This window comes from Parambassis ranga, chromosome 5, assembly GCF_900634625.1.
Source record: "Parambassis ranga chromosome 5, fParRan2.1, whole genome shotgun sequence".
Taxonomy (NCBI): domain Eukaryota; kingdom Metazoa; phylum Chordata; class Actinopteri; family Ambassidae; genus Parambassis; species Parambassis ranga.
The window spans coordinates 29995945-30014582 of NC_041026.1; the positions used below are offsets into that span (position 1 = coordinate 29995945).

The following is an 18638-nucleotide window of genomic DNA, read 5'->3' on the forward strand; positions in this document are numbered from 1 at the left end:
TAGCTAGCAGCTAATGGGATATGTCATGGGAAAACAACGTACACACTGCATCTGACATGTGTCACTGCAACTTAGCAGCTAGTGGCCAATAGGAGATGCTCTGGGATGAACACTGGATACATTTGACATGCTTGCTAGCTTAAAATCTAGCATGAATGGCTAAAACCTTGTTAATATAAAAACAAATGGTGCAAAGTTATTGATATATTACAGTGTATTCTTAAAACTCTCAGTGTTTTCCAGTTATTAATTGGTAAATTGTAAACACACACTGCTTTGTGGGCCTACCCCTTAAATGTACTGCTTGTGTTTTTGTGCAAACCGCGGCAGTGTAGCTTTATTTATTGTGCAGTGCTGTTAGTAAAAATGGAGCATTGTGCTTTGTGTTTTTTCATCTGTAATTTGAGATGTGTTAAAGACTGGATTTTTATTTTGAATGACAAAAAAGAAAGAAAAAAAACAGCAGACAGAAGACATTGATCTTGAATTAAATATGTTTCAAGCACTCAGCATAACTCCTACTTGATGATGTAGCACTATTATAATAATGAATAATACTGTCAATTGTTTATTAATGTGGCATAAAATACTGCCTCATATGATTTATTTTAAAAGAACATGAAGAAGAAGAAAAACTAAAGGTAGCTTGGAATATTTGGACGTGTAGGGGTCATTTTTGGCCTGATACTGCATATCACATCTTTAAAGCTACACTTTAAGGACCAAACTCAGGTGTGTCTTTAAATCCAGAAATGAAAGTATAAGAAGTGAAACTTAGCTTATCATATCTGACCCTGAGCTTCGACAGGACAGTGTAATTGTTCACATAGCAGCAGTCCTGTACATACTGCTCCAGAAGACAAAGTGAAGGTCTACCTGAACATGATTGGCTCCTTAGGATGAAGGTGTTGGAGGTGGTGTTAGTGTGTGGTGTTGACTGAAATGCTTTTCACTCCTGCTCAGTTTATACTGTGATACGTGGGCTCCTTAAAAATCACACTGCAGTCTTCATTCCAGCACCCCCTGTCTGTCCTGTGCATGTGAGAGGTGCTTTTAATGAATGCCGTTGATGATGTGATTATGGTTGTGCAGGGTGGGGTTCAGGTCCTCGTCATACAGCCGGGCGTTTTTCCTGATTTCCTCCAGGGAGTAGTCCTGCACCAGGCTGCCGTTCTCAAAGACAGTCACCAACAGATCCTGAGGACAAAGAAGACACACTGATCGCACAGCAAATACAGGAACCACGAGAACCAAGAAAAAACATGCTCCAAATAATTGCATGCTGTGCTCAATTTAACAGGAAGGACCTATGCAGAAAACATTTTCAGCCCTGCTCAGAAACATATCGAAAACGAAAATAAAACCAACACAAAAGGACATTTCAAATACATATGTTAGAGTTATTCTGTAATGTGTAAAACTCATTTTCAGTAATGTAGTAATTATAAGACATTATGTGACTTACTGCACCACCACTGCACTGCTGCATGTGCTGCAGACAGTGCTGAGAGCATTGTAAGCTTATGAGGTGAAGCAGCTAAATATGTGATGACGCATAAAAATAGCACCTTTTCTGCATGATGTTATATATTCGCTCATACTACTTTATCTGTGACAGTGCAGTATCAGCACTTAATAGAGGTCAATAAGTATATTGGTTTTGTTCTAGTATAGTATATATATACAAAAATGTGTTACATACTCTGACAAACAGTATGGTGCTGGGACGTGTCAGTGACATGCTGTGACTAACCTCTTCAGGCTTGCCAGCTCCTCTCTCTATTGTCTCTAAGAATCCATCAGAGTTCCTCCTCAGTGATAAGCGGCCCCTCTTTGACCCTTTGGATGGGTCAGTCACGGGCTGCTTGTACACATCCATCTGAAAGGTGAGAATAGAAATTGTCTCAACCACTCAAGACAAATGGAAAAACACAGTCTTTTGAGGATTACTGAATCTGTGTCCTGAAAACACCATCAGACCTTCTTATTGATGTATTCTGTTTAGTGACATGTTTACAGATGTAAACAGATAAACAGACAGCAGGGCATGTACTATGACAAGAAAATTTAATGTTGACAGAAACTGCTTTATACTGTAGCTAAGACCTTGGCAAAGTATAGCTGTACAAGTGACACCTACTCCTTTTCCCCACTGCACTTTAAAATGAGGTGCTTGACTATGCTGAACTGTACGGTAAAGCATGTGGAAACTCCACAACGCATTTAGGTGTGACCACAGTGCTGAAGCTGACATGCAAAGGGAACACTTAACACAATGTAACTCCAAGTCAGTCACACTTGTGTGAAATCAGCCTGTCCAGTTAGGAAGCAACACTGACTGTGAATCAATTTCAGCTGCTGTTGTGTAAATGGAACAGACAACAGGTGGAAATGAGAGGCAATTATCAAGACAACCCCTATAAAGGAGAGGTTCTGCAGGTGCTGACCACAGAACATTTCTCTGTTCTCATCCTTTCTGCATGATGTTTTGCTCACTTTGCATTTTGTCAGATCTCCCACCCCTAGAGATAGCATGAGGCGGTGTCTTCAACCCACACAAGTTGCTCAGGTGCAGCTTATCCAGGATGGCACATCAATGAGAGCTGTGGCAAGAAGGTTTGCTGTGTCTGTCAGCACAGTGTCCAGAGCATGGAGGAGATACCAGGAGACAGGCCAGTACACCAGGAGACGTGGAGGGAACCATATGAGGACAACAACCCAGCAGCAGGGAGGACTGCCAGAGCCCTGCAACATGACCTGCAGCAGGCCACTAATATGCATGTTTCTGCTTAAACTGTCAGAAACAGACTCCATGGGATAATAATTTTGATTTACATTAATCATTTTTATGGTATTTTGTTCTCTACGTATTCCACTATGTAATGAATGAAGATTTTCAACTGGAATATTTCATTCATTGAGATCTAGGATGTGTTTTTTCAGTTTTGCCTTTATTTTTTGAGCAGTGTATTTCACCGTCAGCTCCCTTGCCCAACTTTCAGAATCTTGGGGTTTCATTCTTTTCTTTTTAAATTAGTTTGAATTCTAATGGTTTTCTATGGTAAAGTAACTTCACGACATCTGTGCTGCTCTGTGTGCAAACGCTTCAACATGCCTGTAATGCACGCTCAAAGTAGATATAGTATGCACAGGATAGGTAGGAGGAGCAAATGACCCCAAATACTGTTACAAATTAAAAGAAATTATAACTATAATTTATATATAAAGGTAGATACTTTAGTTCCTCGTATCTTATTATTAATTTACGTAAATATTATATACTTTTTAAAAAGTTGAGCTGTAGATCCTGCAGAGTCAATATTATCTTTCTAAGGTAACAAAGCCTGTCTGGCCTGTTTGACAGAGAGTTCTGCCTATAGACAGCCAATAAATACTCTCACAATATTGTGCAGTCACAGTACTAGAGACTAAGAATCCTCGAGTACCATCCATGTTTCCACCATCTGAGCTGAGATGTCTGGGAGGTCCGGCCTCTACTTGTCAGTATTCAGTTGCAACAAGACAAAAAGAACACACCAAGGAACTCAGAGAAAAGATCACTGTCACAAGTCAGAAGATGCTACAAAAAGATTTCCAACTCACTGGACAGCCCATAAAGTTCAATCCATCATTAAGAAATAGAAAAAGTATGGTTTAACCGACCAGTGGCACTGAAGTTACACATCCTGAAGACCCTGGAAGGTCTCATTCTGGAGCAGCTCCGGCCTACTGTTAGGCCTCACCTGGACCCTCTCCAGTTCACCTACCAGCCCCTGCTGGGAGTTGAAGATGCCATCATCTTCCTTCTTCTACACCCACCTGGACAAGCCAGCGAGCACTGTGAGGGTCATGTTTATTGACTTCTCCAGTGTCTTCAACACAATCAAACCGGCTCTTCTAGGTGAGAAACTCACAGCGATGCAGGTAGATCCCCCCTTGTGTCATGGATTGTGGACTATCTCACTGGTAGACCACAGTATGTGTGTCCGCAGTGGTTTGTGTAAGACACAGTGCTCAGCAGAACGGGGGCCCCACAAGGGACAGTCCTCTCTCCCTTTCTCTTCATCCTCTACACCACTGACTTCAGCTACCAGACAGTCATGTCACCTTCAGAAGTTTTCTGATGACTCTGGCATAGTTGGATGTATCAGCAAAGGTGAAGAGTCTGAGTACAGGACTGTGGTGATTTGTTTGCCGTTTTGTGCTAGGGCAGCAGACTGAGAGCAGCAGTTACAAACAGACTCAATAAACTCATCTGAAGGGCCAGGGATGTTGTGGGGGTGGAGCTGCACTCCTTGACAGATAGAAGGATGCTGTCTAAGATGTATACACCAGTTATATTTTACTACTCACAGTATTCCAGTTGTATTATATTTAACTACCACTTAAACTTGGATTGTTTAGAATTGTTTTTTTTATTTACTTGCTAATTCACCGTACCTTATTTTATATTTCTAACCTGTTTCTGAGCATGCATGGAGCACCTGGAATGTAAGCAATTTCCCCTTTGGATTAATAAAGTATTTCTGATTCTGATATTCCATCACAGCCCACATACATAAATTAGAAAATATCCCAAAATAAAACATATGCACTCACAAGATTACTGGTGGATTCTGACTGTTTTTTTTTATTTACAACAGGCTTCTTGACTGACAGTAACTGTCAAAATCTGTCTGTTTGTTACATTGCTAATGGTTAGTGGTGAAATTCTAAGAAAATTCAAAACATTTCTCCTTATAATTAAGACTAAATCCTATAGTAAAGATAGAAGTGATTCACAAAACATCTTAGCCCTTAAGAAATGGTCTTAAGGTGAAAAAATGTTAAGAGTATGAGGAGGACTTTCAGAAGGATAAAGAGTTCCTTACAAAGAGAGGACATGGTGGAGCAACAGAGAGAAGAAACTTTCTCCAAACTATGAATGACAGTGAGCTATTAAAACACTACAGATTGGATGGAGCGTGTATAATATTTGTGGTTGACCTCATCTTAGATTGCAAGACATAACACCGCTTTTAACACTCCTCACTTGTGCACAAAATCAGGAAGAAGGTGTTAGATTGTACCATAATAACTGGGCTGAATTTTGCTTGGAGAACATTTTTTTCTCTCGTCTACTAACTGTGCTCAGAGTGTTTGCGTTCTTTTACCGCTTTCCATTTTGGTTGCAAATTTGCACCAACCAGTCCTCTATTTAACAGACAGCAATCACAGAAAGTTGACGACAGCTGAGTCAGTAGTCCCACAATATTATCATATGGGCTGAATTACATCCAAGCCCTTGGTGTTTATGATCACATCATCATTACAAGACTTCATTTCACTGTTCATTCTATGCTGTTTATAGTATTAGGAATGTATTCTCATGTTGCGTCACTTAGCAATGGGGTCAAACACCCCTCCTCACTCAGATCTGATCCTTCCTTAGAGCCGCTCTGAAGATGTTCTTAAATCACTTTTGAGTCAAGAGTCCTTACTAAGATTTTTAGGCTAAGATAAGAGCTGTCTGACAAGATTCTTAGAATCTTTGTGAATACAGATGTCCCCAGATATCTTTATGAATGTCACAGCATCCACTCACCCCCTTGCCATTGGTCTCAACGTAGCTGCACTTAAAGGCGCAGCTTAGTGTATCTCTGTTGAGTTTCTGAAGCAGAGCGCTGCCACAACCAAAGAAGACGTTCTCGGCACTCCATCCTTCATCACTCAGCTTCTGGAGGATCTGCAGAAACACAGCAAAGAGGGCATAGGAGCTGTGTTGGGGAATTATATAGCACATTATGAATATTTACACGCATACAAAAGTTAAATTGCTAAGCTGAACTACAGCTTTTCAGGTTGTATTTCATGTTTGTGTTTTGTTAAAGCCTGTTCAGTGCAACAGCACATTTTTCATTTTGAAGTTCCAAACTTTTCAGGATTTAAAATGTCAGATTTTGCTGTAAATTTGTTAGATTATATTTGTCATTGATTACAACTACTTAGATGTTTATTATGGAAATACAAGTTAAAATCCTGGTAAGATGTATGTTTCTAATTATATATGAATGAATATAGTAGAAAACAACAGTTAAATCATCTTTGTACACACCCTTGTGACCATTTATACTTGTCTTGATCACTGTATTAGCTGTACATTGAGTTTTAGCAAGTGACCAAGGGCTACTTGTCATCGTTTGCACACAAACACCAAGTTGAACCATGTTTTTATGCAACTTACCAAGTGACACAACATGTGTGTCAGTTATCCTTGTTTTAGTACAAGTTACCAACTGCATGCGAGTGATAGAATTATCCTTATATAGGTGAGGGATCACATGGTGACCAGTTAGGTGAGTTTTTGTGCAATTGACATTTTATGCCTGCACAAGCAACTGATTTATATTTGTGTTTGCCTGACTGATCAAGTGATGCTTGTGAGCATTGATTGAGTTACATTTTTGCGTCTATGTATGACTAATAATATGTGTTGCACATCCCCATACCTCTGCAAAGGAATGACTGGCATGAGACTGAAACAAAGTTGAGCGAGAAGTCAGAGTCAGATAAGGTTCTGTTTTAATACACGGTATGTGGACATCTTCCTTTGTTAGTTATTTCCTATGGTTTCACAAGACAGGTTTTTGCAAGTGCACAGTTCATCAAATGCTCTGTGCCTTTTACTTTAAAGCATTTCAATATTGCCCAAGCCAGGGTCACATTCAGGCTGAAGCCACCTACAGTCATGTGAAAAGTGCATCACATGAAAAATGCTTAACATGTTTATACAGTGCGTACAGATTGTGTGCCAATGATGAAAACCTTCTTCAGGAGTGACAGGTACCACACACACATTATCAGAATTAAAAGAATGTGGATGACTTCTTGTTTACGTTTAAAAGTATATATTATTTATGCATTATATCTAATGCACTGCCGGTGCTGAACTAAACAGGCAACACTAGAAGGTGACTACAGATAAAATGGGTGCTGTTTCATTTGCAACCCTGCAGTTCATACAGGAAGTCAGAATTTAGATGCAAATGATGTCTGCACTTCAGCTGTAGTCTGCAAGTGAAAAGAATACTATCATGATAAACACTGATGTCCAAATAAATTAGTGAACGAGCCCACATTGACTAAAAAATGAGGTAATACACAAATATAATACATGAAAGTAATATGTCAACAGTTAAGCTGCCTTACCTCGTCAACTGACTTGAGGTCAATGCCATCACCTTGGATAATTCGCAGGTAGGAAGGCAGCACCTTGTATCCCACAGAGTTCAAAGAACAGCCAAAACGCTCCTCCAAAATCTTGATGACCTAAAAGAGGCATTGTCATACAGATATCATATAGATATCAGTCATGTCTTGTTAAAGCTATCCTCATTTCTTATATCAACATTTTATTATTTTCAAAGAACAATCAATTTACAGTAGACAGAGTGTTTTGACACTGGTGCAATAAACACACAATTGTTTGTATTGAAAAGGGAATTTTTGTATTAGACAGAACTCATGTTGTACTAAAAATATTATTTTTGGAATTTTTATTTGATTTGATTTTTTTTTTTATTTTTTTTATTTTTATTTGAATTTTTTGTTTGAAATAGCAAACATTTCAAAAGCTGCAGGGTAGCTACTATAACTAGGCAAGGTCCTTGAGGTGTCTTTATACTACATTCTAAAATGTTAAGACATTGGGTGATGATCTTATGAAGGTAATGGGTAAGACTATGTATTGCTTAATTACTAAACTTGCAGATGCAAGTAGGAAGAGACAAGAATTTCTGCTCTCCTCATTAACTTTTAAACTTTTTAAATTTCACCCTTTGACAACACAAAGAGAAGGGGGATAAATACCAGAAACAGGGATTGAGTTAACTCAGCTCAGTATGTTCTAATAACTGTACATGTGCCGTTATTATAAATAAACACACGTGTAGTGTGCAAATTCAAATTGCTTGCAGTGCAGCATATAATGAATTGTGCTTATGTTAACCAAAACATGCATTGTACATAAATATGGCAAATAAAAAGAAACAAAACGATCACAAAAAATATATATATATATTTATATACACAAAAACAGACATCTGCCTAATTTCATTTAGATGTGAAAAAAAAAAGTTTTTTTAAAGGATTCAGACATTGAGAGTGTGCCTTATATGTGTGTGTGTATTTACCTCAATAAGAGTCTCTGCTGGGTCTCCAGAGTCAGGCCGGATCACCAGGCAGGAGTCCTGGCTGCGCTCCATGACTCGCTCCTTCAACTTGTCACCCCAGATGTGCTTACAGGCTTTAAATATATCATAGCTGTCGCTGACGACTGACACAGGCCCAGAGGAGAATTGATCCAGGATTTGCTCAAATGCCTCCTTCTCTCTGGTCCTTCCCCAGGAGATGATAGTGCTGCAGAATAGGAAACGATGACAAGTCAGATAGTCAGATGATACACTAGATTTAATATGCACATTTTACTATCATATCTGTGTGTATGGGTGATACCTGTGCTCAGCTGCTGGAATAGAAAAGCCTGCCATAGGACAGCCATAGTACCGTTGAGCCATCAGTAGCCCAGCTACTGTATCTGTGCTGCAGAAATTAACTAGGTGAGCTGCTCCACCCAAGGCGGCAGACTGCAGATCAAAAGCAGAAGTCATTAATCACTTTAATAAGTTTCTTTCAGTTTGAACTCACACTTGTACATAATTCAGCAAACACCAGTTTGTAGCAGGATTATAAGACCTGGATTGTTCTCTTTTCTTTAGTAACTCAATAACAGCTTAGACCAGGGGTCACCAACCTTTTCGAAACTGTGAGCTACTTCATGGGTATCAAGTCATATAAGGTGCAACCACTCCTCTGAAATAACAAATCTGCTCTCTTTACCTTTAGTTTTATAGAATTTTTAACGATACCTATGTGAAGACACTGATCACATTAATGATTTCTTATAATAATGATCAACAATGACTTAACAAGGGAGGAAAATAGAAGATATATTCAATACTTTAATTCTATTATCTCAGCATTTTCTTTTACATTTTCAGATGATCACTTCTACAATATTTTATAGATTATACAGTCTTATTTTTGCCTTGCAGCTGTTTCCCAGTAATGTCCGTTAAAAATGCAAGGTCAAGTGTCCACCCTGTGTCCTCGAGCAGGGAGGCATCTTCACCTCTGGACTGCATGAACTCTTTGATTTCACCCAAAAGTGACAAAAAACGAAGTAAAACTCGTCCTCTGCCGAGCCATCGGATTTCTGTGTGTAGCAGCAGGTCACTATATTCAGCTGACATCTCCTCCAACAGCAGCTTGAATGTTCTGTGCTGTTTCGCTTTGGAGCGGATGCTGTTTATGATTTTCACAACGGGAGTCATTACGTGATCAAAGCCGATCACTTTGGCACAGATCGCCTGCTGGTGAATGATGCAGTGGTAATGCAGAAATTTGGGGAAGTCTGGGTCACCTTTACAGTGAGCAATGAAACCTGTATGTCGGCCGATCATAGCAGGAGCCCCGTCTGTAGTTACTGCTACCAGCTTTTCCAGTGGTACCTTTTTCTGCATGAAAAGGATGAAAGGCTTCGGTTGCTTTTTGGGATTTTTTTCGCCAGCCTCGTGAAAAAAGACTGCTGCTTACCGAAAGACACCTTTAGCTCACAGGCTTTTTCTGCCCGTAGCGCACTTCCCGGTGGGTAGTTAGCATGATTGCTCCTGTGACATGTAGTGAAGTGTCTCTCGACATTGTGCCGCTTTGCTGTCGCCACAGTCGCTCCACAAATGAGACACACACACGTTTCTCCATCTTCGCTGTGCCTACTAGCTTACTCTCCACAAGGGCTAAAGTTTTAACATGCACACAATCTAACCTAACTAATATAAAGGAGTCCTTGATGCTTAAAAGCACATGTTTAAACTGTGTTTCTATAACTGCTTTCACCAACTCAGTAGACTGGCTCTACAAGAGACTTATAAGTGAATTAACATTCCAGCTTTATGCATATTACGTAAATCTGTCCACCTGACTTCCATCTTGATCTAACCTTTGTGCCTGTGATCAGTGACCTAATCAGTGCTTGTTTACAATGATATGAGACTGTCACAGTCACTCTTCACTTGTTATTGGACTGGGTTTTGATCGTCAGATTTATATATTAGTGTCAGAGTTCACGTACAGTTGGCAACTGATTAAATTACTGTGCTTGTTCTACATCCACAAACTTAACAGTAGGGACAAGCTACAGCATGAGGGAACGGCATACCAATGGGATACTGGAAACACCGCTGGCAAAAAATCCAAATATTGGATTTTAATATAATAAATTTGGCCCAAAACATCAGCAGATTTTTACACAGTCCAATAAGTTGACAGTTTAAGAAAACTGAAAAACTACAGTGCGCATGACAGGATTCTATGTTTTTATGGTGATGATAACTGTCTTGTGAGACATTGGAACCACCACAAATCAAGCCCCACAACAGGCTGCTCAACAACTTCCCAAAAGCATGACAGTGTAGCATTCATGTTTTTGATGTTATCCATACTAATACAAGCAGGCTTTCAAAATGTGTCATGAGAGAATATTCTAGTTACGTACATAGCATATTGTCCTACAAAACTTCTGCTGAACTCTTCTTTAAAAACAGCAAAAATTGAATATATAAAAAATACTATGTGACTGCTTCAATTTGTTAGCCATGTGATCTCAAGAGATTTATAAAGTTAACTAAACTCTCTCATTGTATATACAACAGTAAGATACAAAAACAGAAAGCCTTCCTTACCTCCTGCGAGGAGACTCCTCTATAGCCAAAATCATGCAGTTTCAGGTCCAGGCCTTCCAAATTTCCTGAGGTGGCCTTCAAATGTTTGGCCAGGATCTTCTTAAACTCCCTGGATATGGTTGCTACAGTGATAGGATACCACATCTGGACCAGCATGGTCTGCAACAAGAATAAACATAATGTAATGTTGATTATAAAAAAACTCAATGTGTGTTGGAGGTCAAGACAAAAGCACTGAAGCTGAAATGAGAGTAATGAGTAACTTTTGCATTAGTAAATTATGAGGTGAAAAATGAGGTAAGGACACACTGTACTGCCAGGTCCAGGAGTGTTTTGGGGGAGTGCTGGAACAATTCACAAATGTATACTTCAGTCAAGACCAGTATGGACAAAGAAGTTGCCCTGTTCTGGAACCTTGCTGCCTAGCTGCGACCACCTGCCAGGTGCAGAGCAGATGCAGCAACAACAGATATGACGCTGATTACCTCAATGTAGTTGGTGAGCCAGTAGAAGCCAGGATCTGTGTTCTCCACAGTGAAGAGCACATTGCCTCTTGGCACAATCCTGCCTTCAGGGACAGCTTTAATCCGGATAGGAAGACGACCATCATGTTTCTGACGATAAGTAACGCATTTTACTCAGATTGGATACGTGATAACACATTCTTCTGCATGCAAACAGACTAATGTGTCATTGTATACCTCAAGGACTTTCCTCCAGCCTTCCTCGTCGAATACAGCCTGTTTGAAGTGCATCTGATAGAAAAGCTTTGCTTCCTGAATTTTCTCTTCTGTGACCACTGGGCCTGCAAAGAAGAACAAACTTTTCACTAATTCAGTCACATGCAGAGAAACACAGGACTGATTCAACACCCAGCACACTGTCAGAAGTCTCATTACAGAGAACACTACAATTGTAGCCAATCTGTTTTGTTTCCAATAATACTGGTTTGTACAAACCATAAACTCACACTTTTAAGGTGTGAATTCACACTTAAATTACAATGTGCTACTGGCTGCCAACAATATTATTTATATTGTTATTTACTTTTTTACATGTATTAGCCATACACAGGCACCATTTTCTTCTCTTTGCTATATGGGTCTGTGGGATCTCTTTGTAGGACAGAGGAGAACAAACCTGTAAGGTACTTCTTCAACAGATACTGAAGACCAAAGAACACCACTTCACTGAACTGGGAGCCTTTTTTGCACCTGCATTCAAAGTAGGAGTAGATTTTGCTGACATTTGGAGGATACTGTTTGTAGTGCGTGATCTGAAAGAAGAAACAGACAGAAGAAAGAGTTTTGTTGTACCATGTGAGTATGTAGAAAGTCAATAACTTGTGGTAATTTCTGGTTTGGTAGTGGAAAATTGAACAAATGGAGATGATTTATGTCAAACTGACACCTTCCAAATGGCTATACCACACTGTTATAGCAGGGCACATGGGGGGATTGTCTCCTCAATGTAATGCTTGCATGGTGTACAGCACACTTGTAAAAAGCACAAGTATGTCTTTGTGCTCTTGCAGCACTAACTGTATAATTAAAAGCAACAACCTTTCAGAGACATCTACATTCTTCTGCTATCTCCCCTGCTCATGCTCTAAGCTTAGCAGAGAAGACATGGAAAGTACTGTACACTGGATTTGTATGCATCATACTACATAAATATTTTATTTAAAGATCAGAAAAATTATCCTTGATTTCACACCTTGAATCATGGCTTTCTTGCTGTTCTGAGGAATGCAGATTTTTTTAACAGAATATGTCATTTTTGTATTCATAATGGGGACATGTTATAATGAAGTGTTACAGTTTTGAAGCATTACAAGTATTAGTGCAAGCCAGCGAACTATCACCTCCAGAGACAGTGCAATTAAATTAAGCAAGTAAGCTTAGCTAACTAGCTGTAACTTAGCTACACTTCACTGATTTAGCATTGGTTAATTTGTAATTTCAGCTGGTATAGTTATTTCAAAAGTAGTATAATACTATCAACTATGCACCATGATGTGATGTCCATAGGTATCTAGGACTGCCTCCACTTGGGGATATACTTCCTGCAGTTTTTAAAGGACCAAACAAGGGTTGGTCACGGTAGGACCCTGAACACACTACTCTAAAGAATCAAGGACTGGCAAACAGCAGGTATGTGCACACACCAGTGTGATTACAGTATTAGCATGCTGGTAAACAAATCCATGAAGGAAGTATTGGGAGCTGCACACTGCAAGGCACGAGGACATCAATGAATTCCTCACAGATTTCAGCAGTGAAAGCTTAAGCTCACACTCCTCAGAGCATGGTTAATTATTACACAAGTTACACAACAAAGATTTTGTGCAGAAAACAAAAACACCCAGTCACATGTAGAACATTGGCTGGAGCTTAAATGAAAATGCTTGCAATGCCATTAGTACTGTGATAATTACACAAGAGTAGATAATAAAAATCTGTGGCTGGTAATTGTAATGCACAGTAAACATATGTCTGGTGTGTAGAGAAGACAAAAACTCGCTGTTCTGGTTGATGACAATTTGCATCTTAATCAAGAAGTTAAAATAAAAAAATGATGCCAAGTGCTAGAAAGTTTGAGGTGATGTAAAAGAACATCAGTGACCAACATAATGCTGCCATCTCTTTTTAAAACCCCAACAGGAGAATGTTCTGTGGCTGTGATGCTTTGTTCATCAATAAATTGTGTGAAATAAAAGTGATTATGTCACTCTAAGGGCAGAAAAACTAAATACTAATTTTATTGTGTGCGATACTGTGTTGAAACACTTGTAAACCCAGTGAACTTTCAGATGAGGTCATCGCAATCTGTTTACGGAATCCTCTTGCCTGTGTTGCTGCTTTGGACTTGTTTTCAGGGGTCATTGGAGCTAATAAAATGGACGGTTGGTTGGTCACCATCCAGATCTTTGCCATTTGGCTGCAGTGCCAACCTTTGAATGACATATAACAGGGATATCCGACATTCAACTCTACTGACCTGAGCATATGCTGATATACACAGCCTGTCCGAGCAGAGGTCTGACTTGAACTGGATTTAAGTTACAAATTGAACAAAATGAAAGTAAAAGCTGCATAGGCTCTCAAGGGCGGGTCTCCCTGATATGCAGAGGGCCAGTATTACAATTGATGGAACGTGACTTGAACTTCAAGGACAGAGTGTACTAGCTGGACTTATGCCTGGGTGTAGCATTACCTCTGACTCAGAATTTAAGATTGACTTTTGTACCACTTGAGGCTGTTACATAATCCAAGAGAACAGAGTTCTCTTGTTCTGGCTGATGACATCACATCTTCTCGGAGCACTCGTTTGGCATGTTGCGCAGGTCTCACAGGTTGTTCTCAACAAAACAACAAACGTCTGAGAAGAGGTTTTTGTCTTGGTTGTGTCCGAGCCCACCTCATTTTTATCCATCATTTTTTAGATACTGTATTAATCCCAGAGGGATTAATCTGCCAAGCAGTGTCATACAATGACTAGCAAGGCGCGCCACAGGCTAGGGTGAAGTGTCTTGCCCAAGAACACACAACAGTGACTAGGGAGGAGTTGGGATTGAACCACCAACCTTCCTGGTTACTGGACAACCCTGCTATACCACTGCGCCACTGCTGCCCTCTGTTTGGGTGATATTTGGGTGATATTGGGGCAAACAAGCAAAACCGTGAAATACTAGCAAACAAATCTTCCTCCGCCATTGTTCAGCAGCGAAATGTCTTCAAAACCCGTGTGTGTGTGAAAAAAGGACTATGATATGCATTGTAAAAATAAGGTAAAATTAATTATCTTGTTCACAGGATAAATATGAAAAGAGCATTAAGACATGAAAGTGCTGTGTTTGTATTCCAGAAAGTGCCTGTGTTTGCTATTCTAACTTTTTGTTTTTGTTTGGCTAATGACTCTGGAACTGTGGTGAAACTGTGTTGTGAAACTGGTTACTCACCCATTGTTTACTGACAGTAGGTCAGTAACCAGTTTCATTACCATGTCATATGTGTGTGTGTGTGTGTATATATATATATATATATATATATATATATATATATATATATATATATATATGTATATATATGTATATTGGGAGCAGTTAAGAGTGTACATCAGTACACAAGTAGCAAACATTGGCAACAATCTTGGCGTTGCATATATTCACTGGAACTGGCATCATACAAGCAGGCGCTTGCAGGCGCCGAAAGAATCTACCTGATGCATTTTCTATCACAGAAGAGACACATTTGTTGTCCACGTTTAAAGAAACCCTTTGAATGGGACAGTCTTGTTGCTGATCTGATCAGTCCTAAGTCTTGCCTCTAGTGAAATTACCTTATCAAATTGGGTAATTAACTTGTGATGTGGAAGAAATGCCAATGCTGACCTATCACGGGAAGACAGCAACAGTGTTAGCAGTTTTTTAACACATTGGCTGATATTTGCCAGTACTGATGTTTTCATAATTAAAAAAAGTATGTCTATATAAACAGGTATTCTTTATATACATTAAAGCTTTTTAAACGTGATTATTATCATAAAGATTGGTGTGTTAAAAAGTGGAAAACACCATTGTTTTTTAACACTACATAAAGCTTAGATATACTGAGTATTATAAGCAGAATTTGTTGAAGTACTCTCACTATGTGATGACAGCATGTGCTGGGAAAAAACTTATATCGGATACCAAAACATCTGTCACCAATATAAGAAATGATTGATATTGTCCATTAGAAGACCAATATATCTAGTTGGCTCAGTTGTAATGGGAGTTATTCATACAGACACTATAAACACATATATGTACAAACCACCTTATATGTACCCATTCTCTGCCAGTCATCAGTTATCATCTGATAAGGTGTCATGGACTTAACGAAACGTCTCTGACTGGTACTGTGAACTCTATCCTGCTCCTGCTGTTAACAAACGTAATGCACTGGTCATAAGTCACCTATTGCTGCTGCTTACTTTCGGTTTTCATCTCTTCCAGCGCTGTAACACGCAGTCACAACTAAAACATGCTACGGCTAACGTTAACTGTGATGCGTCGTGCTTTGTAGTGAAATACTGATGTTTATAGTTATCTGTATCCCAGAATGAATTCAAATTTTGTGTGTTACAAATGAAATGATGACGTTAACGGAGAAGAAGGAACGGGCCAACTCACCTTGTAAGAATCAGTCGCGAGCAAGAAATTAAAATCCTGCGCTGCCATTGTTGTTGTGGTTGAATGAATAAATGTAAATGTCACTTCAGGCTCCTTCTCTTCCTAGCTAAAGAACAGGACAGCGACCCAGAGGCCAGATGCAGTAGCTGCTGTCAGCGCGAAGATTGACTGTAGCTCAGGTAACAAGGAAAACGAGCCTTCGCCGTCGACTGTTATGGTTTGAACCCCTGTTTTTATCTAGCGAACCCAAATTCCAGCCTCACTGCTTTCCTAAAGCAGGCACAGCTCGAATCATTCTGGAGGTTGGGGGGATTGTTAAGGGGGCGGGTTTTTAGTGCGCGTGGGACTACGCACACGTCTTCTCCCCGCCTATCTGATCCTGTACGTCATGCTGCATTCAGGTACATTTAGGATTTTTTTGGTACTTTTAGTGTTTGTACGTTATCAAGCATTTTTTTCATTTTCCCATTAACATTTTCTGCTAATATGGATCTCTAAACGCCTTTGTTAAGATTAGTTGGAGTAGACTTTGAAGTTTAGTTAAAAATGTGTGGTAAAAACAAACAAACACACACACACACATACAACCTGTCCACACTATTTCAATGTACAGTAATATCCATCCATTCTCTTTAACTAATGTTCCTGGAGTCCCAGCTGTCATTAGGTAACATGTAGGGTACACCATGGACAGCTTGTCAGTCTGTTGCAAGGTCACACAACCACTCACGCTCAAACAAATCACTCAGATTGTAGTGTTTAGCCTAACAGATGTTTATTTGTCTGTTTTTTAATTAATACTCTGTTTTGATAAAAAAAAATGCTTATATAATTTATTGGCTACACTAATTATATACACTGACAGGGGTTTGCTGGTTAACTAACTTTATAGGTAGTTGTTAAGAATGAGGCTTTGTTTGAGTATGTTGTAAAAAGAAAAGTCAAAGTCAAATTCAGCTTTATTGTCAAATCTGCTATATGTGCTGGACATACAGAGAATCGAAATTGCGTTACTCTTCACTCCACAACATATAACATATAACTAAAAACTAAAGATAAATATAAAGTGTAAAAAAATGTAGAGGTATGTGTGGTGGTAGAGGTAGGGGGTGGGGGGTGGTGGTAGGGGTGGGGGCTGTTGTCAGGGAAGGGGGAGAAAGTGGGGCGCAGCAGGGAGAGAGTTCAGCTTCCTGACAGCCTGGTGGATGAAGCTGTCCCTCAGTCTGCTGGTCCTGGCCCGGAGGCTGCGCAGTCTCTTTCCTGATGGCAGCAGACTGAAGAAGCGGTGTGAAGGGTGGGTGGGGTCTCCTGTGATGCGGAGGGCCTTTCGGGTGAGACGGCTGTCGTAGAGGTCTTGGAGGGAGGGGAGAGGGACGCCGGTGATCCTCTCAGCTGCTCTCACTATGCGATGAAGCGTCTTCCTGCAGGTGGCGGTGCAGGCTCCGTACCACACAGTGATGCAGCTGGACAGGATGCTCTCAACAGCCCCTCTGTAGAAGGTGCACAGGATGGAGGGAGGGGCTCTGGCTCTTTTGAGCTTGCGGAGGAAGTAGAGGTGCTGCTGTGCCTTCTTGGTCAGGGATGCAGTGTTGTTAGTCCAGGAGAGTTCCTCAGTGATGTGCACACCCAGGAACTTGGTGCTGCACACCTGCTGCACAGCAGCACCGTCGATGGTCAGAGGGGTGTGTCGACTGTGTGCTCTCCTGTAGTCCACAACCATCTCCTTTGTCTTCTCCACATTCAGGGAGAGGTTGTGGTCTCTGCACCACCCGGCCAGAAGGTGCACCTCATTCCTGTTATTTGTTTCATCTCCACCGGAGATGAGACCCACCACAGTTGTGTCGTCCGCAAACTTCACAAAGATGTTGGTGTTGTGTGTTGGCGTGCAGTCATGGTTCAGCAGAGTGAAGAGGAGGGGGCTCAGCACACATCCTTGGGGAGCCCCGGTGTTCATTGTGATGGTGCTGGATGTGTTTGTGCCGACCCGCACTGTCTGAGGTCTCCCGGTGAGGAAGTCCAGCAGCCAGTTGCACAGCAGGGAGTTCAGCCCCAGCTGGTCCAGTTTGTTGATGAGCTGCTGTGGGATGATGGTGTTGAATGCTGAGCTGAAGTCTATGAACAGCATTCGAACGTATGAGTCTTTATTTTCCAGGTGGGTGAGAGCTGTGTGGAGTGCTGTGGAAACAGCATCACTGGTTGACCGGTTGGGCCGATATGCAAACTGGAAGGGGTCCAGGGAGGGAGAGAGGGCCGTCTTGATGTGTTTCATGACTAACCGTTCAAAGCACATCATGATGATGGGTGCTACTGGACGGTAGTCATTGAAGCAGGCGGGGGTGGACTTCTGGATGATCCTGGTGGCTTTGAAGCAGGTGGGGACAACAGCCTGGCTCAGTGAGATGTTGAAGATGTCAGTAAACACCTCAGCGAGCTCCTCAGCACAGTCTCTGAGCACACGGCCAGGTATGTTGTCAGGACCAGGAGCTTTGCGTGCGTTGATCTGGCTGAGAGATGTCTTCACGCTGGCTCGGGACAGGGAAAATACCTGGTCAGTGGGAGAGGGTGTGATTTTTTGTGCAGGAGTGCTGTTGAGTGCTGCAAAGCGTCCAAACAAGTCATTCAGCTGGTTCAGCAGAGAGCTGTTGCTGTCACAGGTCTGTGGTGGTCTGTGGGTCATTGTTCAA

At 40.7% G+C, this 18638-nt stretch overlaps 1 protein-coding gene across 1 annotated transcript; it reads right to left on the bottom strand.

The window, feature by feature from the left end:
• Positions 1-412: 412 nt before the first annotated feature.
• Positions 413-16273, bottom strand: nampt2 (nicotinamide phosphoribosyltransferase 2). Its single transcript, XM_028406348.1, has 11 exons — positions 15955-16273; positions 11919-12054; positions 11480-11583; positions 11264-11392; positions 10779-10937; positions 8494-8624; positions 8172-8397; positions 7189-7308; positions 5585-5725; positions 1754-1879; positions 413-1197 (listed from the first exon to the last, which is right to left on the bottom strand). Exons 1-11 carry the CDS (start codon positions 16000-16002, stop codon positions 1054-1056), a joined length of 1464 nt encoding a protein of 487 aa, XP_028262149.1. The 5' UTR covers positions 16003-16273; the 3' UTR covers positions 413-1053.
• Between the last annotated feature and the right edge of the window lie 2365 nt (positions 16274-18638).

Bases quoted from the DNA above. Each gene is read 5' to 3' on its own strand.
- nampt2 (XM_028406348.1), bottom strand. From the start codon at position 16,002: ATGGCAGCGCAGGATTTTAATTTCTTGCTCGCGACTGATTCTTACAAG. The intron at 12,055-15,954 runs GTGAGTTGGCCC...TTCTTCTTTCAG, and splicing joins TCGCGACTGATTCTTACAAG to ATCACGCACTACAAACAGTA. The intron at 5,726-7,188 runs GTAAGGCAGCTT...GTGTTTCTGCAG, and splicing joins ACCTCAAGTCAGTTGACGAG to ATCCTCCAGAAGCTGAGTGA.